Source organism: Ziziphus jujuba, chromosome 10 (genome assembly GCF_031755915.1).
Source record: "Ziziphus jujuba cultivar Dongzao chromosome 10, ASM3175591v1".
Lineage (NCBI taxonomy): Eukaryota > Viridiplantae > Streptophyta > Magnoliopsida > Rosales > Rhamnaceae > Ziziphus > Ziziphus jujuba.
In genome coordinates, this window is record NC_083388.1 from 9,126,773 (window position 1) to 9,145,349 (window position 18,577).

General features: G+C 29.7%; 1 protein-coding gene across 3 annotated transcripts; it reads right to left on the reverse strand.

Moving 5' to 3' along the window:
* Positions 1-8,842: 8,842 nt before the first annotated feature.
* LOC107411023 (telomere repeat-binding protein 5) lies at positions 8,843-15,025 on the reverse strand. Of its 3 annotated transcripts, XM_016018529.4 has the most exons (11): positions 14,657-15,024; positions 13,081-13,214; positions 12,619-12,968; positions 12,134-12,435; positions 11,797-12,003; positions 11,629-11,691; positions 11,446-11,525; positions 10,923-11,164; positions 10,430-10,747; positions 10,096-10,159; positions 8,843-9,347 (listed from the first exon to the last, which is right to left on the reverse strand). In XM_016018529.4, exons 2-11 carry the CDS (start codon positions 13,159-13,161, stop codon positions 9,177-9,179), a joined length of 1,878 nt encoding a protein of 625 aa, XP_015874015.2. In that variant the 5' UTR covers positions 13,162-13,214; positions 14,657-15,024; the 3' UTR covers positions 8,843-9,176. The 3 variants fall into 3 exon arrangements, with proteins under 3 accessions (XP_015874015.2, XP_015874013.2, XP_015874014.2); XM_016018527.4 differs by having other exon boundaries at positions 12,134-12,968; XM_016018528.4 differs by having other exon boundaries at positions 9,227-9,365; positions 12,134-12,968; positions 14,657-15,025.
* Positions 15,026-18,577: the final 3,552 nt, after the last annotated feature.

The window sequence follows — 18,577 nt, forward strand, 5'->3', positions numbered from 1 at the left end:
TACCTCGAATTCAATGTTTTTAAAAAAAAAAAAAAATTATATCATTAAAATTGTTACGAATACAAATAGAGTTGCTTATGAATTTGCAAGGTTCAAAAGGGTTGTGATCAGAATTATAGTGTCCTCGGGGAAAAAGAAAGGACAGAAAGAAAAAAAAAATATTTTCTTAAGGTAATATTGGTTATGAGAAAATTGACTTGTTAATTAAGTTCAAATTCCCTTTCAAATAATTGTCAAGCGGTCACAAGGAATTGGAGTACTAGAAAACCGAAAATAAGAGAAAGTGCATGTGAAATTAACTGATGGTAGCATTTTCAACCCCAAAGGCGGAACCACACTATGGCCTAGGCGGCCATCTCCACCCCCAACCCTAAGTTTCAATTTTTATTTTTAAAATAGATACTTAATAGAATTTTTCTAGAATATTAGTTATATAATTACTTTAAGTATTATATTTGGCCTCCTAAATTGTAGTATAATATCTATATAAAGTATTTAGTATCTCAAATTATAAAATTTACTTTTTTCCTTGTTATTACTTTAGAAAATTTAGTCAAGCAAGAAAATTTTTGTTATTTATTGAATAGCTATGTCTTAATGGAAAGTATTAATGTTATTTCCTTTTGTGCTTAATATTTGTTTTAGGTAGTATTTTGTAACATTTTCATTTCTCATTAGTTGTTGTGTAGCTTATTAATTGCATCTTACATATTAAGTTATATTTTTATTTGATTCTAATAATTTTTAAACAAATATTTTAGTTTTTATATGTTATCAAATTTTTTCCCTAAATATATTTTCTAATATTATTTTTTGATAAAATATGTTCTGATATTATTACTTCTATTTTAACGATTATTTTGAAAGACTAATCTAGACTTTTTAAAATATATATATATATACTTGTAAAAATGAATTAATAATTTTTAGGGATTTTAGTTTAGTAGAAAAATGGTATCATAAATTACAACTTGATTTATGCCAGAAAAAAAAAATTACACTTGATCATCCAGATAAAATTTATAACTTGACCCTCAAAAGCCTGGCTCCGTCTCTACTCAACCGAAGGATTTAATTATTTCAAACACCGCGTTGAAGAGTACCACCAAATCAGTCTTTGTCTTGGAATGCTTAATGAACAAGTATACAAGTTTCTTATTCATCAAAAAAGTATAAAAGTTTCTTGTATTTTCCTTTATAAATTAGTCGACTCTAGGCCGTTTATTATTCTTACGCATAGTAATGGAGTCAAACTTTTCTTTTTTGTTAAAATTATCTGCAACAGAACAAAAAGTTAATGGAGTCGAACTTACCACGTGGTTTTGGGTTGTTTTCACTCAAACAGGTCTGGCACTTTTTCTTTGCCCCCCCTTTTTTATTTATTTATTTTTATTTTATTTTTTTGGGGGAAAATTCTATCATAGTGTCTTTCTGCAGCTGAGAGTGACTTTCTAGAGCTAAGCACTTCAAAGAGCCTTTTATCATATTGGAACTGGAAGGTCCCTTTTAGGATTGTTTTTGAAGCCTTAAAACTTATCATGGAATAATAAGCTCATTTAGGTGTTTAATAAAAATAAAAATATTTAATTTTTCGAGAATCTAAATGCTCTAAAAATTTATTTGAGAAGCAACAGAAATTAGCTTCTTAAATTATGAATTTAGTTTCTCCCATTGATTATCACCAGGATATTAATCAATAATATTTGAGTTATTAAAATATTTATTAAATAATATAATAAATGATATAGTAAATATATCAACTAATAATATATTAATACATATTATTTAATAAATATTTAAAATACATGTTTATTACTAATTCTTTCAATAGGTTTTTTTTTTCTTTTTTTCAACACAGCTAAAATTGATTTGAAGCTACAACAATACTAAAAGCAAGCCAAAATTACTTTCTATAACTTTTGTTAAAAAAAATTATTTATATTTAAATTATATAAATATGTCAATTAATAATATTTTAGCAATCTATTTACCAATTATTCTTTTTACAATTAATTTTTCTTTAGCTTAGCTAAAATTAATCTTTTTAGAGGGTATAACCATAATAAACCAAGCTAAAATCACTTTTTACAGCATTTGTAAAAAATAAAAAAAGAGGTAATTTTTTTTTTGAAAAATCAATTTGCCTATTGTGAAAGAATTGCTAATTTAGTGGTTTTTGAGGATCATTTCTTAGAAGAGAAGTAATTCCTCATAATTCATTTAAAAAGGACATAGTTATGTATACTTTAAGCTTTCAACACTATTTTATAAAACAAAATTGTACATTGTTTTAACTAAACCAGGACAGAAGAAGGCACACATGCATAAACAAATAAATAAATAAATAAAAATATAGGGTCTTGAGCTCAGCCTATAAGATGAAGAGTACCGCATATTCTAATGTATTAGGCTCACGGCAAAAACGTTTGCTTCTCAGGTTCTGATTTGACTTGCGAACCCAACTACTAGACTGCTATCAAAGCCCTTGTTCAAACTTCCATAATTGAGACCTAAGACTTCGTAGTACGCCATGCTTTGAGAGATTAAAATTGGAAAAAATAAAAAATAAAATTCCTGGCCCCTCACAAATCCCCATTGATCTTATTTTATCTCCACATTTGTTGAGTCAAAGTGACATTTTGGGTAAGAATAATGTTACAGAGATGTATGTTAAAATAATGTTTTATTATTTTATTAATAATGTTAGAATTATAAAATTGTAAAATAAATTTATTTATCAAGTTAATAGTGTGAAAAAAACTCTGATAATAATTAATCAATTTATTTTTTATTCATATTTATCTATATTTAAACTATATAAATATAAAAATTGTAATTTCCATTTTTTTTTTTTAATATCTAAGTCAATCTTTCTATTCTTTTGAGATATTTGGTTAGATAACTTTTCTATGAGAATCTTATCTTTACGTTATTTTACAAATAATATATTAATAAATGTTATTTTGTAAATGTTTTTGATAAACATTATTTTCCTATTGAATTTTATTTTTTCCTTAAAGATTAATTTATCTATATTTAATTTAGTGAACTTACTAATAAAATAATTACACAATATCTTTATAGGAATAGCAATTTGCTCCATATTTTCCGATCAATATAAGGATTAGTCCTTAATAGGGCAGGAAATTTCAAATTAAACTAGGAATCAAGATGGAACAAACAAAAATCCAATATAGGAATCGAGGTCGGGGCCAAAATTGAAATTATATATATATATATATATAATTAATGATCATATTTTATATACTTTTATACTTAAATATAAATTATATTAATAATTGTGAATAAATTTTATGAACATATAATATATTTTTGTACTTTTAAAAATATTTTAAATAATTGTCAGATTACTTACTGAACAATTTAATACTTATGCGAAATCATGGTAGAAAATTGGATGCATGCAACAAACTAGATATCCCATGATCCAATCCCTTTGTCTTTTTTTGTCTCTTATCTTTGATATTTCTTGACACATTATTTATGAGATTGACCCATTACTGACCAAGACCTGTAATACATTGAACATAATCTAGTTTTAGACGCTATCACTATCAATCATTAATTTATTAATTTATCAGGACATTTGGACCAATTCATTTTTCCACTCCTTAATTTTGAATTTTTCCTTCACATGTTTGATTTTTTGAACTTTGCGTTCACACTTGCAAAGACTAGTAGCTTGTCGTGGCAATGTGAAACCAAAATTTTATAATAAAAAGAAATGCAATTTAACCCCAAAAATAATAATAAAAAGGCAGATTCGAACAACAACATATTATTGCCCATATGAAGAAAATGAAGGTGTGCCTGCTATCTGCCTATGACCTTTTCTTCAGTTTCTTTTTCATGATTTCAGGTATCTTTTCCACATGTAAACAAATATATTTTCAATTTTTTTTTTCTGGGTCTTTATATAAACTTTCAAATTTAAGATTGAAATTTAGGAAGAGGGCAGGCTTGATGTGAACCCTTCCTCACGTAAATTTTCCGAAGTTAATAAAGGCAAACTATGACATGGATGAAAATTTTTAAAAATAATTGAGAAAAGTTTGACAATTTTTTTTAAAAAAAATTATGCAGTTCTATTTTTATATATTATTATTATTATTTAAATATATAAAAATATAAAATTATTTTATATATTATTTTTAATATTTAAAATATTCATAGTATATAATCCTAAAACTTAGCCAAAATTATATCTTTTTCAATACAAACAAAGATAAAAGCTAATGGCCTTTCAATGTTATACATGATGGTATTTTTCGTTTTTTAAAAACATATTATTTGGAGTAAATACTTCTAAATAATTTTAAAAATGTTTAATTGTGAATTTTTGAATATCAATAAAGTTGTTCATCATGTATGTTAGAATGTTTTTGATTTTTTTTTTCTTTTTCTTAAGTGTTTGTCTAATTGTAACCAACTTTGAATATGTTCTTTGTGTAATTTTGAATAGATTCCAATTCATTTAGTCCTATATCTATAGACGCTTTTAAAAAATGTATTTTTTTTCCTTTTTTACTATTTGATCCTAAATTTTTATAAAATTTTAAAAATATTCAATCATATATTTTTAAACATTTTTAAAGTAGTTAGGACCTAACTAACCAATCAACCATTGTCGAACATGCTATTCAATGAAATAGTTTCAGATGACCACAAAATTTAAAAAATAAAAATAAAAATAAAATGTATCATTGCAAAATTTAAAAAAAAATAATAATACTAAATACAACTTATTATTTTATGTTTTGAGTTTCCATGATTTGTGTACCATGGTGTTTGCTACCTTGGTTATGATGTTGTGTGGGTTAGATGAAGAGAACTATATGTTATGTATACTTTGGGAGAAAGAATGAGATTGCATGAGCAAGTTATTCATATACATTTAATCAATAGATATCTTTAATAGTAATTCTAAATAGAAGTAAAAAAAAATATATATAAATCTATAATGAAATTGGATATAATTTTGTTTAGTAGTACAATTTAAACTTCTCATAATTAATTATAAGTTAAATAAATAAGTATTATATGACACCCTTGACATTTACTATATCTAACATTACTAGTTATCACGTAATACTGTATAAATGCATGATAAGCTAGAGACTGCCTAACAATATTTTTGAAAAGGAAAAAAGTGGTTTGAGGATGATAAGAATTTGTTACCTATAGAAACTTCATCAAACACTTTGACATATAAAAGTCCTTAACTTAAGCCTTAAGGACATGTTTGAAATGTATGATAAGACTAGATTATATTAAATTGTGATTAATTAGTAAGAGAAAACATTGTCAAATTTGAGATGATGTAAGCATACTTAAAGGTGGCTTAGAGATTAAAAATATATATACATATATTCAAAATGATTCTTTTTTATATGAAATTTTTTTATTATATATATATATATATATATATCCTAGTACTCTACTCTAATTATTTAAAAGATTGAAGTCGACATGTGCATTTTCATACGGTTAATTCAAAACTTGTTGATGTTTCAAGGAGGGGAAAAAAAATTAAAAATTTCAAAACGTGTTGCTGCCTAATTATGAGCCATTCGTTAGATAGAGAGAGCTTCTCCTTGTCTGACTCTACGATCACCAAAGGAAACCGACACAAGGCTTCATCTGAAGCCCATGGGTTTTAGGCTATTCACAAAATGGACAAGTAGCTATTTATTTGAAATTTGGCCCATTTTCCAACTTTTGGCCCAAAATAAAGAAATATACCTATACCGAGCCCTAAAAGTAAAAAGTTAAAATTTTACCAATTCCCATGGACCACAGTTAAATATATCAAATATAGAATTTGAAACTCACAAAACTAAACTGCATTTTTTTTTTTTCTATTAGTTAAATTTTTTTCCAGCATAATTAAAATTGATGTTTTTTAGAAGCTAGAGGAATACCAAATTAATTGCTTTGATTTTATTTGATCAGAAGTAATTAGGATAGAAATTGACACTGCTTTGATGCTTTTTTTTTTTTTTTACTTATTAACAAATTCACTATTCATAATATTCATTTCTTTACCAACCTGCAACAAATATGCTACAGAATTTTCAACCACAAAAATATTAATATTTTTGTATATGTACGAACTAAAATATTACCGCCCCCAAATAAACAATAAATTAAAGGGAAAAAAAAAAGAAAAAGAAAACTTATTCACCACTAAAAATAACGAATATTTCAATAATTTAAAAGAAAATGAAATATGTCCTGACAAATTTCCTTAGCCATTTATTTTTATAGTATGGATAAATGGATAATCCTTTTTTTTAGTTTATTGGTTTTAAATTATGAAAAGACACAGCCCATGAATTTCTAACCACAATATTTTTTATCACTAAAAAAATAAAAACCACAATATTCTTTCCTCTTCATAAAATACTTAAATGAAAGGACATGCAATGTTTTAACGTTTTTAGAATTAAAAGAAATTTTGAGGGATAACCTTTGCGTGAAAGAGACGAATATGGACCTAAAAAGCGCATTGTGTTTAACCAATAAATGGGTGACACGTCAGATTGTGGTTTCCAAGGTGAATGCGACTTTGACTATGACTTCCTCAATTATTCACATGCCACTCAAAGCAGCATATTCTTTCTTCTCAATTATCCCAAAAGATTCCTTTCCACTTGGAATTTCTACTCCAATCACTTTTTATTTATTTTTCTTATTGCCCCAAAAACTTTTTTTTTTTTTTTTTTACTAAATTCTAATTATTTGTTGACAGAAAATTCATTTGTATTTTGGACATGACTAATCCCGATGTTTTAGGGAATACATTTTTCCAAAACAAAATCTTTTTCGGACCTGCGAATCTAAATATCTATCTAATTTAGGTGAGATAGATATCTCCTGGATTTATGGTATTTAAATAGTTAATAAATAATTATAATTTTGAGCAAGTGTAAAAATTATAAAATTATGATATCAAAATTAAATAAGATTAAGAAAAACATAAAATTAGAAAATTACAGCTTAATTTGCATTCCAATTAAATTTTAATGTAAAATTTGTATAAATATTTTATTTTTTTCATTATAATTATATATATATATATATATATATTTTATCTCTTAAAGAATTTAACCATATATTAAATATTTAGTTATACTATAATTGTTCAGACTTATTATTTGTTCAGCTACTATATTAGTTTTAAATTGTTAGTTGGTATGTCATCTTCAATACTTAACACATTAATATGTTTATAGTGAGAATAATGCTTCCAATAGAATATTGATAATTACATATGTATATATATATATATAAAGTTATATGATGTAGTACGCTACATAATTTATTTTATTTTTATAGGTAAAAATCCTATTTTATGATGGATAAAGGTCGAATAGAAAAGTATAGATAGCAATATTAATTTACGGTATTTATTTTTATTTAATCTTTTTACAAAAAAATTCTAATATGAAAAATTGAAACATTTAATCATAACCAATTAAATTTCTACATAATATTTAGATTCCACTTAATGTAAAAAAAACAAAATCAAAATTTATGTTTTCTTTTACATTTTTGCTCCTATTTATTATTGCCACATTACTATCACACTCCATAAAGTAGGCTATATATATATATATTTGTTCTGTTGTGATACTAATGGCAAGAGATTATATTTTTGTTATATAAGTACCATCGGATTGAGAGCTTTTATTTCCAAATACAATAGGACAACAAAACTATAAAATAACACATAGTAAAATACTATAGGATATGTATATTTACACGACTAAAGTTTTACATATATATATATATGAATATAATATATAAATAAATATATATATTATTTTATGATTCAATGTTTATATATATATTTTTTATTATATAGATGTTTAAAAATGATAATTTTTTAAAAAAATTATCATTAATATTATTATAATTTTTTTAAAAAAAATCATAATTTTTTAAAAACATTTATACGATAATAAAAAAATTAAAAAAAATATGAACATCCAAATCATAAAATTTATATATATATATATATATATATCTCTTTTTTTGTTAAAACATTTTATTTTCGAATAATTATCTAAATTATTTAAATAATATAAAAATGACAAGAAATCAAAAGTAAAGTGCCAATAAAATATAAGAACGTTAATCATTGTTTTGGATACGGAAGTAGGTTCCAGTATATTAAAACATAGGAAAGCCATATGGATCCACGTTACTTACTTCTTCTCTGACACGCACATGCAGGCAGGTGCCGCTCTAATGTCTAATGGTCTGGCTCCAATCCAACTTGAACAACCTCTAACCGGTTGGTGGATAATTGTGTTTGTCGTTTTGTGTACTAGAAACCTCTTCCAATTCTCTGATATATTGAATTTGTTCTTTAACAAGGGATATTCCATGTTAGAAGGTTAGGATACCAATAATCAGAAGGTAAAGGAGAAAACAATGATTTTGGTTATATATTGTTTTTGCCACTATATTGTTCCAAAAGGCCCCATATGTAATAATTTTTCATTTTAAATTTTTTTGTAAAATAAAAAAAAAGGATGCTTTTACATCACATTGTTTAGCTTGTTTGGTTTATTTTTTGAATAGACAAATTTGAACCAACAAAATATTAATCTGCTCTTCATCTATTTAAACACTCATAAAATTCCCCCCCACCCGAAAAACCAAAAAAAAGTTACAAGAATAGTAACCACCATGCTAATGGACTAATTCGACATTACAACCACTGCGCTTCCACAACAAAATTAAACAGCTTTCAATTCCTATGCTTTTTTAAGTACCTCGACCGCCGGACCATGAATCTTCAACCACAAGAAAATAGTACCATAAACAAATTGATTTGAAAATGATCAGAGATAGTTACACCAACAACATCTTTTGGCGTCAAACGAATTCTGTTAGCAAAGCTCTTATTCTGTCAACCAATTTACAATGTGCCCGCCTCTCCATGCAAGAAAAGAACCGCGGCGTGAGCGATGAAATATTACACATTAAACTTCTTCAGATTTCTATTCTTCCCTTGTCATACTTTTTACATCATTAACAAAAGTACAAAAAAAAAAAAAAATAATCATTAGACCATTTTGACATATCTTCCCTATAAATCCCCCCATTGTGTTTCAATCCTTCTTCCTTCCACATCCACGGACTTTTCAGAGGAGAAGGCAAGTCTCTGGCTGTTGTTTGAGCTGCTGTTTGGCTTGCTGTTGGGACCAGTATGCATGGGCTGTTAAGACCCTGTCCAAGAGCTCCTGAGGCACAGGCTCTCCCCTCCTTTGTTGAGGGGATATTCTTGCCGTGTGAACCAGTGTTTTCCACTTATCCTGGAAACCACCAAATTACTATCACAAACACAAACCAGATCACATGCCTTTGTATATTTTTTAAGCAAGCTAATTAATAATAATAATTATAATAATAATTCATTTAATTAATTAAAAAAAGTCCTTGCCATATTGCTTTCCGACCAGATCATGAATGTCAAAAAGTAGATTCAATTATCCAAATTAAATATAATAGAATAATCAGTGGGTATTATGACCAATCAAAAAGATGATGAGGGCATTTTAGTCATAAAGCATACAAGAGAAGTCGTGTATAACTAGCGTTTCTAAGATTCCTTGGGATAGTCGTATTTTAATGGGTAAAGTTACGCAGACCTGATAAAGCTATAAAGCTATCTAATCATTTACCCGCAACACAAGTAACTATTTGCCACAAAGGACTCGATAGGCATATGCTTTTGCAGAACTCAGTCATAAAGTGGACTTTTAAAATTTAAAAGACGCAAGTCACAACAGAAGGAAACAATATAAGGGTCTCATCAAAGTAAAAACAATAAATCTAGTTTTTATATATATATATATATAAAAGGTTTGCAAAATAAATAGAAATATATGCTTATAAATCACGGTGTGGAGATATATTAAATTAAAATTATGCATGGGTCATTATTCAACTTAAATCCAATTTGGGAAGAGACAATCTGAAAAACTGATGAATAGAACGGGTAAATTCTAGTAAGATAAAAATTCAAAAAAAAACAATATTGATATCAGCAAATACACTCACCTTCAAATCAACATAAGTTCGATGCTTTGCATTGTCAAAAGCTCTTAATTTAACATCACGCCACCTGCAAATTAGATAAAATCCATTAAGAAAAGAAGCTACAGACAGCATCATAGGGCATTGATAATAAATCTCAAAAGAACAGAAAAAACTATAACCCTCTCCATCCTTAAAATGGTCACAGAATTATATACTTTGATAGCATGTGCTCCTTTACTGTTCCCCTATTGCAGGTCTGATCTTAGGTTGTATTCAACATATCATCAAATGCCAAATCAACATGTTAAGAATAAACGAATTCTAGGAAATACTTCTTTTTGCATGAATAAAATACCTTCCGGTTCCAAGTTTCTCAACTGCTTGAACAAGTGCTTCCACTTCAGCAACAGAAAAGGGTCGACGGATTCGACGCTGTGCAATCTCGGATCGTTTTGATTTCCGGTGCACTGGAACCACAGCTAAGGCCTCTACGCTCATAGCTGGCACAGGAACCAGTGCTTTAGAATCTGTTGTGCTTTTACTTGCTGACATGTCTGTCGGAGAGGGTGCTGAATCATGATCACTCTCAACAAAGTTCCCTAAATTGGTCTCATGAGGCTCTGGCGAAGCATCAGAAGTTCCCTGATGATCTATGGTTGGATTAGGTGCATACCTGGCAAAAGAGACTTAAAAATATAAATTGAGTTTACCAGTCTTAAAAGTGTAAAATTAATCCTAGAAAATATATATATGTAGACCTGTATGGACTTTATGTTATAAACTCTTTATGCTGAAAATGAGAGAAACAAAACTAAACATTTTGAAAGGCCATAATACACTTGAATTACCTCGCTAGAGGCTGAGGTGCATCAGCAGGAAGCAAATGGGGGGAGTCTCCGGTGCATAAAGGTGGGGGGCTTTGTGAACGACTAGGTTCCAGGGTAAATCCCAAAGCATCTAGCTGATTATCATGAGAAATTCCAGTCTGCAGTAGAGTTTTGCTATCATCCCTAACTTTCTTTCCCTGAACAAGTACACCAATATGCAATCCCCCTCCTAGAATTTCTGTCACTGCCTCCATCACCGTCCTCTATAGAACAGTTACACATTATCAGTTTACAAAACAGGGAACAACAAAACGAGCAGCCAAGGTCTACTAGCCATAATTGCAACTGTTACTGCTCATTACAGGAATCACATGACAAAGATATATGTGTAATCAAAAGCTTCTGAGTTTCCTAGACATTAGTGTGAAAAACGTGTGTATGGATATTAATTATTTAACTTATCAATACTATAACACTTAAAAGATGAAATTTTTACAGGTTCCTTACTAGCAAAATAATACCCAAAACAAATATTTCATCATACCTTCAGTGAACCAACAGTTGCAGTCTCTGGAATCTCAATGAAAAGCTCTGGCACCCTAAAGGACTTGATCCTTAGCTTCACTGAGTAAAAGGAAAAGACACCTTCTTATAAGAACCTCTTTGAATGTCAAGACACCAATCAATTCAAAAGAGTACATATTAATCATTCCGAAGGTTCTCATACCGTGAGAATCCCTGGACTGGAATGATGCACGTTGTCCAGGCATTGAGCATGACCTCCCTGTCCCTGCATGGCAAATTATGGATTATTTGGTGCAAAGTTACGAGCAGTAAATCACGAAAATTAAGATATTGTATCCAAATAAGAAGAGCATGTGGTTTTAAAAATTACCTCCCCTCAACTTCGGAAATGAACCAGTCGCATCACCAGTTCCTTCCTCAGGAGAGTGAAAAAATCCATCACCATTAATACCTCCATCAGACTTCACACCTGAACCACGATCAAAAAGTTTCCTCTTTTTGAAAGGAATATTCATTTGAGATCTTTGGCGTTTATAACAGTCCTTCCTACTGCGATAAAGTGGTTTGATATCCCCATCTGAAAGATTAAAAATAAAAGATAATAAAAAATTACTGTTAGAACATAATACTAAAAGTCAGCACAATCAAAAAGAATTGAAGCAGAACATTAGAAATCCACACATTTATCATATGAAACAACCACTTACCAGGATGGGAAAATGTCTCATCGTTCAACCTTGGAGATACTTTCCAGTGTTTAGAAGCCAGTATCTTTCTTATTCTTCGGTCTCCAATGCGCGGAGCACGCTTAAAGTACTTGGTTGAAGTGTTGGGGTGAGTACACCCCGAGGAGTTTTCGTCATCATCTCTACTAACTACTTTTATATCATCCCGCGATGCAGGACAAGAACTCTGAGGGTTGTGGTCCCCACAAAAAGGCACCTTGGCACTACTGTCTGAACTGACTATCGCAGGAGGTTCCCCATCCCAAACTACTGGATCCTCTGAACTGCATACATCATTGACATTGCCAATTAGCACCTTTCCTGTATCATTTACTAATATTTTCGCTTCACCATCTAATTTACAATTGTCAGACTCCCTGCATGCAGAGGAGCCTACCTCTATTTTGCTAATAAAACTTCCCATTTCATTCTTAATTTCACCATTGACCATCTTATCAGAGCCTAACCTCTCGGAACAATTAGAAGTTGTTATCATAGAAGTAAATCCTGACTGGTCATCATTTTGAGGAAGTGAAGACTCCTTTGAACTGTGATTTTCATCATGAACCTGTGGGAATTGCTCAGAAACCATAAAGATCCTGTCACAACTTCCTTGGTTACAAGGTTCCACCTTCAATGCCTTATTTCCATCCTGCCAATCTTGATTAACAACTGTGCACCGATCTTTGTCACTTGATGTATTACTAGAACTGGGAGAACTCTCTGGATCAAGCAACAACTTGCCAGCTACGGTGGCCAATAAGTCAAATGCACACATTTGATTCTCTTCACTTCGCTTTCTAGGTGTACCCCTCCTCTAAAATACACGAAAATCAACAGTACGGATCACTTACATTAGGAACAACGGCTACACAAGTACTAACAACAAAAAAATTGATGCATGACGTAAGAATACAATATATACTTACCCTAGCTGACCTGGTAGCTCGAGGCGTGGCAGGTACCTGATAGCCATTGAATCCATAATCTAACCTCTTCTGCAACACCATATCTTGGAAATCATGCCACGCGAAATTACATCAAACGCAAAGAAACAGCATTCCTGTTAACATTTTAAAAGAATTAGTGATCACTTGATCACAGACTCCAAAAATAATAGCCCTGACAACATATTAATATAAAGCAATTACTCTTGTGAGTATGCCATAGACTGTAATTGGTACAACTTTCATTTCTAGAACATAAAGAAAGGATATGACATACAATAAGCCAGGTGAAACTTGTATACAAGTACAAAATAAAAAAACCAATCCTACAACCACTTATTAGCTTCTAAAATGACATACCAATAGAAACAAGGAAACTCAAATAACCATGGCCTTTAGATTGCAATAACTAACATTTTTTTTTTTTTTTAATAAATTTATCAAAAAATCATCTGAAACATTCTTAAGGCTTAATTTCACACTTTCAAGTTTGCATCTCAACAAAATTGCTTTGAATTTACAAAGGCCTCCGACTCTGATTTTGAGACCCTTCTTGATGTAAATATAACTAGCCGGCAAAAATTGCAGAACAAATTACATACTAAAACCATGATTGCTATTGGATCCAAGTGATCAACACAAAAACCCATGACGACGTATCAATTCATGCCAATTTTTCTTGCAAAGCAGATAAAAGGGAAAACCAATTGCTCAATTTTCACCAATAAATTATACTAAACTAATAACCGAAACAATTTAAATTATTAAGAAAAAATATTTATTAAAAAAAAAAAAAAAAGAAGAAGCAAAAGATTCAACATAACAGGAAAATAATACATGATAAACAAACACAGGCTTCTAAAAGTCCTAGACACGAATGTCAAAATTTGCTATCTCCAAACAGGGTAAGAGAACAAGAAAGAAATAAAATTAAAAATTAAAAAATTAAAAATCTTAAACCACAGCAAAACCCTTGTTTACAGAGAAATTCACGAAATAGATCTACGTGATAATCACAAAATTGGTACATTGGAAAAAATATATATATGGATTTAAGAGATTATCCGAAAAAATAAATATCAGAGATCTAAACCCTGGGCACCAATGGACTTGAAGAAAATTCCATTCAGGTGAGGTAAAAAAATTAAAAAAGAGGAAAAACGGAACAGAGAGCGATCATTCACTCGAAATTTAAAGGAAAAATTTTTAAAAAATAAACAAAATTTAAAAAGAACTATCCACAATCTCGGATCCAATCCATGGTTTCCAGAATTTTGGGCCAAAAAAACAAATCAACAAGGAAAAGCAAAGTCTGATTGCTCAGAATTTGAGAGGGAAAACAACCATAATTTTGAGGCCAATTTGCACAGGAAAATCGAATTTTCAAGACGATTTGTCGAGAAACCGAAAAAAAACAGTTTTCAGGACAAAGCCTCATCAGGAGAACAAAACCTCAAAACGAAACCAAAAAAAAAAAAAAAAAAAAAAGCAAGCTTTTTTTTTTTTTTTTTTTCAATAATTCGTGAAGGAAAATCCACGAAAATACGAACATGCTCACCTCTTCGCAACGATTTTCGTTCAAACTTTTCAAAATCTTTACAGCGAGAAAACGGAAATTCTCAGAATTTTCAGGAGAATGTAAGATCGGGGAATTGTCAGATAATTCAAAGAAGAATATGTTCCATCACAAACCCCAAACACCTTCTCTCAGTTTATATGTCCCATATTTTCCCGGAAAATAACTAATAAGTTTTGCTTCAAACGCTACCCATTTCCTGCAAATTCCTTTTTCTTTTTTCTCGTTCTCTCTCTCTCTTTCCCTCTCTCTCTCTCTCTCCAAACAATTCAATCGCTCTCTTCCTCTTCTTCTCTCTCTCTCTCTCTCTCTCTCTCTTTCTGATCGCCAAAACCCTCTGAAAACCACCCAAACTTTGCTTAAACCCCCAGCACTTATACCATTGACCCCCCCACCCCCCGGGTACCGGACCTATCGGTAATTGCTTTCACTCTTACCTGCTATAGCAGGTTATTAGAAAAAATAAATAAATAAAACCACCTAAAGACCGGTTCTTCGCATTCGGGTGACCCACCAATATTTTCATGTGTATTCAGATTTTGACGCGTGGATAAGCTTGGTAATCCTGCGGCTACTTGTGGTCCGCATGATCGAGAAAAACGTTGGGTCACGAAGAGAGTGAATTTTATTTTTTATTTTTTATATTATATATTTTTATTTTTATTTTTTTAGAGGTCATAAATTTTGGTAGGGAAGGAGGACATCCATTTGAATTTGGTTCCAAAGGATTGGGTATTTTTGGTCATCCTAACATTTAAACCGAATAGGTAATGTTTGGTTACCAAGAAAAAAAAATTGAAATTGAAAACTTAAATTTAACTCTTAAATTTCTTTTTAATGGGGCGATTTTAAACCCATCCAAATTTGGCCATTGCTGATAACAAATGTTCAATATTATTATAGAACCCTTCTAAAACCCTTAGAAAATAATCAATTTGTAACTAAAGCCCTTCTAAAACCCTTAAAAAATAATCAATTTGTAACTAAAGCGTTACATAAAACGATGCACTAAAAGACTACTAAAGCTATTGAAAAACCATGTTCCAAATAATTCAATAAACAAGTTACACTTTTAAAAAATAATCATTTATAAAAATTAAAAATTAAAAAAAAAAACTCTAATTGGTGGGTTATTACATGCATATCCAAATACTTGAGAAAATTAAAAAAAAATTACAGTAAAAATTTTAAAAAGAAATAGAAAAAACGTGGTAAAATACATTCGTCGGAGGTTGAGGAAAAGATGAAATTACCGAACACAACAGAAAGAGTTAGAAGCAGTTGAGAGTAATATCACGTGGGGTACAGATCTAAGGACATTTTTTTTTTTTTTTCTTTTAATATGCTTTGCTTCTTATCGTATGGCAAAGATCCCTTAGATCTATAAAAATAAAATAAAATAAAAAATAAATAATTATATAAAGGGTATAAATAATTAAATTCGTTTTGTCCACGAGATCCACGAGGGGTACATTCGTCATTTTGAACCAACGTAGACGTATTTGTATTCGAGCAGTTATCCCGATAAGCATGTTCCGCACTTTTTATTTTTTCAAAAATTTATTTTTGTGAGAGTTTTTGGCCCACACGAAACAGTTAATTAGTCTCTCATTGTCTCGAAGGGTATGCCACGTGGAATATCGATACTACGTGGAAAAAGGGGAGGTCCCTATTGGTTGCTTTTTGGTCCGTATTATCCCTGAAGGAAAAAAAATTTAAAAAAAAAAGATAAATGAAAATTTAAAATGAGTGGGAGGGAGGAAAGCACCGTTAAAGTTGACGACGTGAGTGGGAATCTGAAAGAGAATATAACGTGCGCTGTGGGTAACGTGTCTGGTTGAGAAACCATGATAACAAACGCCGTTAAGTTCGGGGATAAGAGGCATGTGGTTCGTGGTGGGACCGAAGGGAGTGGTGGACCCCATTTAAGGTTGTGGATTACTATTAAATATTTCTTTAAAAACAAAATACAAATAAATATATACCAAAAATTGAATAAAATAAAATAAAATGAAGAAGAAGTTGTCAAAATTGAAAACCAGACCAGAGGCGAGGAGTTTGACGGTTAAAGTGGGGAAGTGGGGGTTTGTGTCAAAGTGGGCGTCTAAGTGCGAAGTGTGACACGTGTCCATCGAGAAGAGCGGCTTGCCAAATACTAAAACAACGAGTGGGGGTATTCGGGGCACTATCATAACACGTGGCGCTTAGGGAATGGCTAGGATCATTCTCACTTACACAAGGTTTTCTTTTCCGTCGCCGTTTGTTTAGCAGGTGTTTGTTACGTACACTAGGTGAAGAGCCCTTTCTGTTGGTTACTGGTCAGAAGTATTTATTGCCTAGATTTGGATAGAAACTGGAAGCTCAGCACGCTTCACACGTGTATGTCTGTGTGTATGGATAAAATTATATAATTATTTTGATATGATAATGTATTGATTTAGAAGATAAATTAATCAAAATTAGATAGAAAATTGATAATAATTACAAATGTACGGATAATAAAGTAAATAAAGAATTAGATAATACTGCCTGTACTAATTGATATACCAATTTATGGATGATATATAGAAGGATAAGAAAAATTGGATAGAAGTCAATTAAATATAAATAATGATAGAGGTTTCAAAAACTTTGTAAGTATGTTTATCCTAATAACATGCTAAAATGATGTGCTTTTATATTATTAGTTTAAAAATAAATATAATATAAAAATAAATAAATAAACATTTAAAGAAATAAATATAGTTAAATTTAAATTTAATAAAATAATGTTATCTCATCTGATTGGTATTTCTAATATTACTTGTAAAATAAACGCTATTACATCAAATTTTATTGATAAACAAGTTAATATCTTTGGCATTATAGTAAAGGATTAATAAAATAAAGGACAATAATATTAGGGATGATGATTTAAATTTAAGATTGACATCCTTATTATAACTAAAATAAAATAAATTAATATTAAGGACACAAAATAGTCTACCAAATAATATAATACTATCTTATAATTTGTTTTGAGATATATTTAACTCTTTAAGAATACATTCATTTGTATTTAAGCTATATTTATTTGTCAATTGACTAGATAATTGATAAAGCCATTTAGTACCTATACCACTATAAAATAAAAGGATAGTGATTTTTTTGAGAAAAATAGTCTGAGAAATAATTGTTTATATTTTCATTAAATGAGATAGTATAAAAAACTGAAATCATTTTACTAATATTAAATCTAGTGTTTTCTAATGTTCAGACGAAAGAAATCTAATGTTTTTAAATTAAATTTTTTTCAATTGATGAGTGCTAAACGTGTTAGATATGCATAATGAAAATAATATAAATTGTTGAGAACATTCAAAGAAGGGCAAATGGGGGAAAAGTATAAATCCCAAAGGATAGGAATAGAAAAAGATGAGCCGCCCATTGCGAATCTTAGGTGAGGGAAATGGAATTTGATGGGGGTTTGATCATTGGGTGGAAATAATAAAGCAATAAACTAATGAAATGAAGAATAGGGTAATATCCATCCGATTAAAACCAATTTCCACACAACAGTTTGATGTAATGAACTACAAACATTACAAAGTTTTGGTTGGTGTTTGGTTGAGGAGAAAGTAAAACCCTTAGCAAATTAAATATTGTATATTCATTTTCATATATAAATTATCAGAAAAAAGGGTGGGTTAAAACAGTGTGAATGGATTATTTTAAGAACCTTAATTCTCAAGTTAGAATCTATATTTAATCATAGAGGAAACCTAATAAACTAGGTAGTTCAACATGGCAAGAATGACCTAGAAACTTTTCAATTAATTAGGAGGGTAACAAAATGGTGCTGCTAAAATTGGCTTCCATTGACTTCAAATGACAAACTTATAGGTTTCTATTTTCACTTTTTGG

Bases quoted from the DNA above. Each gene is read 5' to 3' on its own strand.
- LOC107411023 (XM_016018527.4), bottom strand. From the start codon at position 13,161: ATGGTGTTGCAGAAGAGGTTAGATTATGGATTCAATGGCTATCAGGTA. The intron at 12,969-13,080 runs GTAAGTATATAT...CGTGTATTTTAG, and splicing joins GAGCTACCAGGTCAGCTAGG to AGGAGGGGTACACCTAGAAA. The intron at 10,748-10,922 runs GTAATTCAAGTG...CTCTTTTGCCAG, and splicing joins GCACCTCAGCCTCTAGCGAG to GTATGCACCTAATCCAACCA.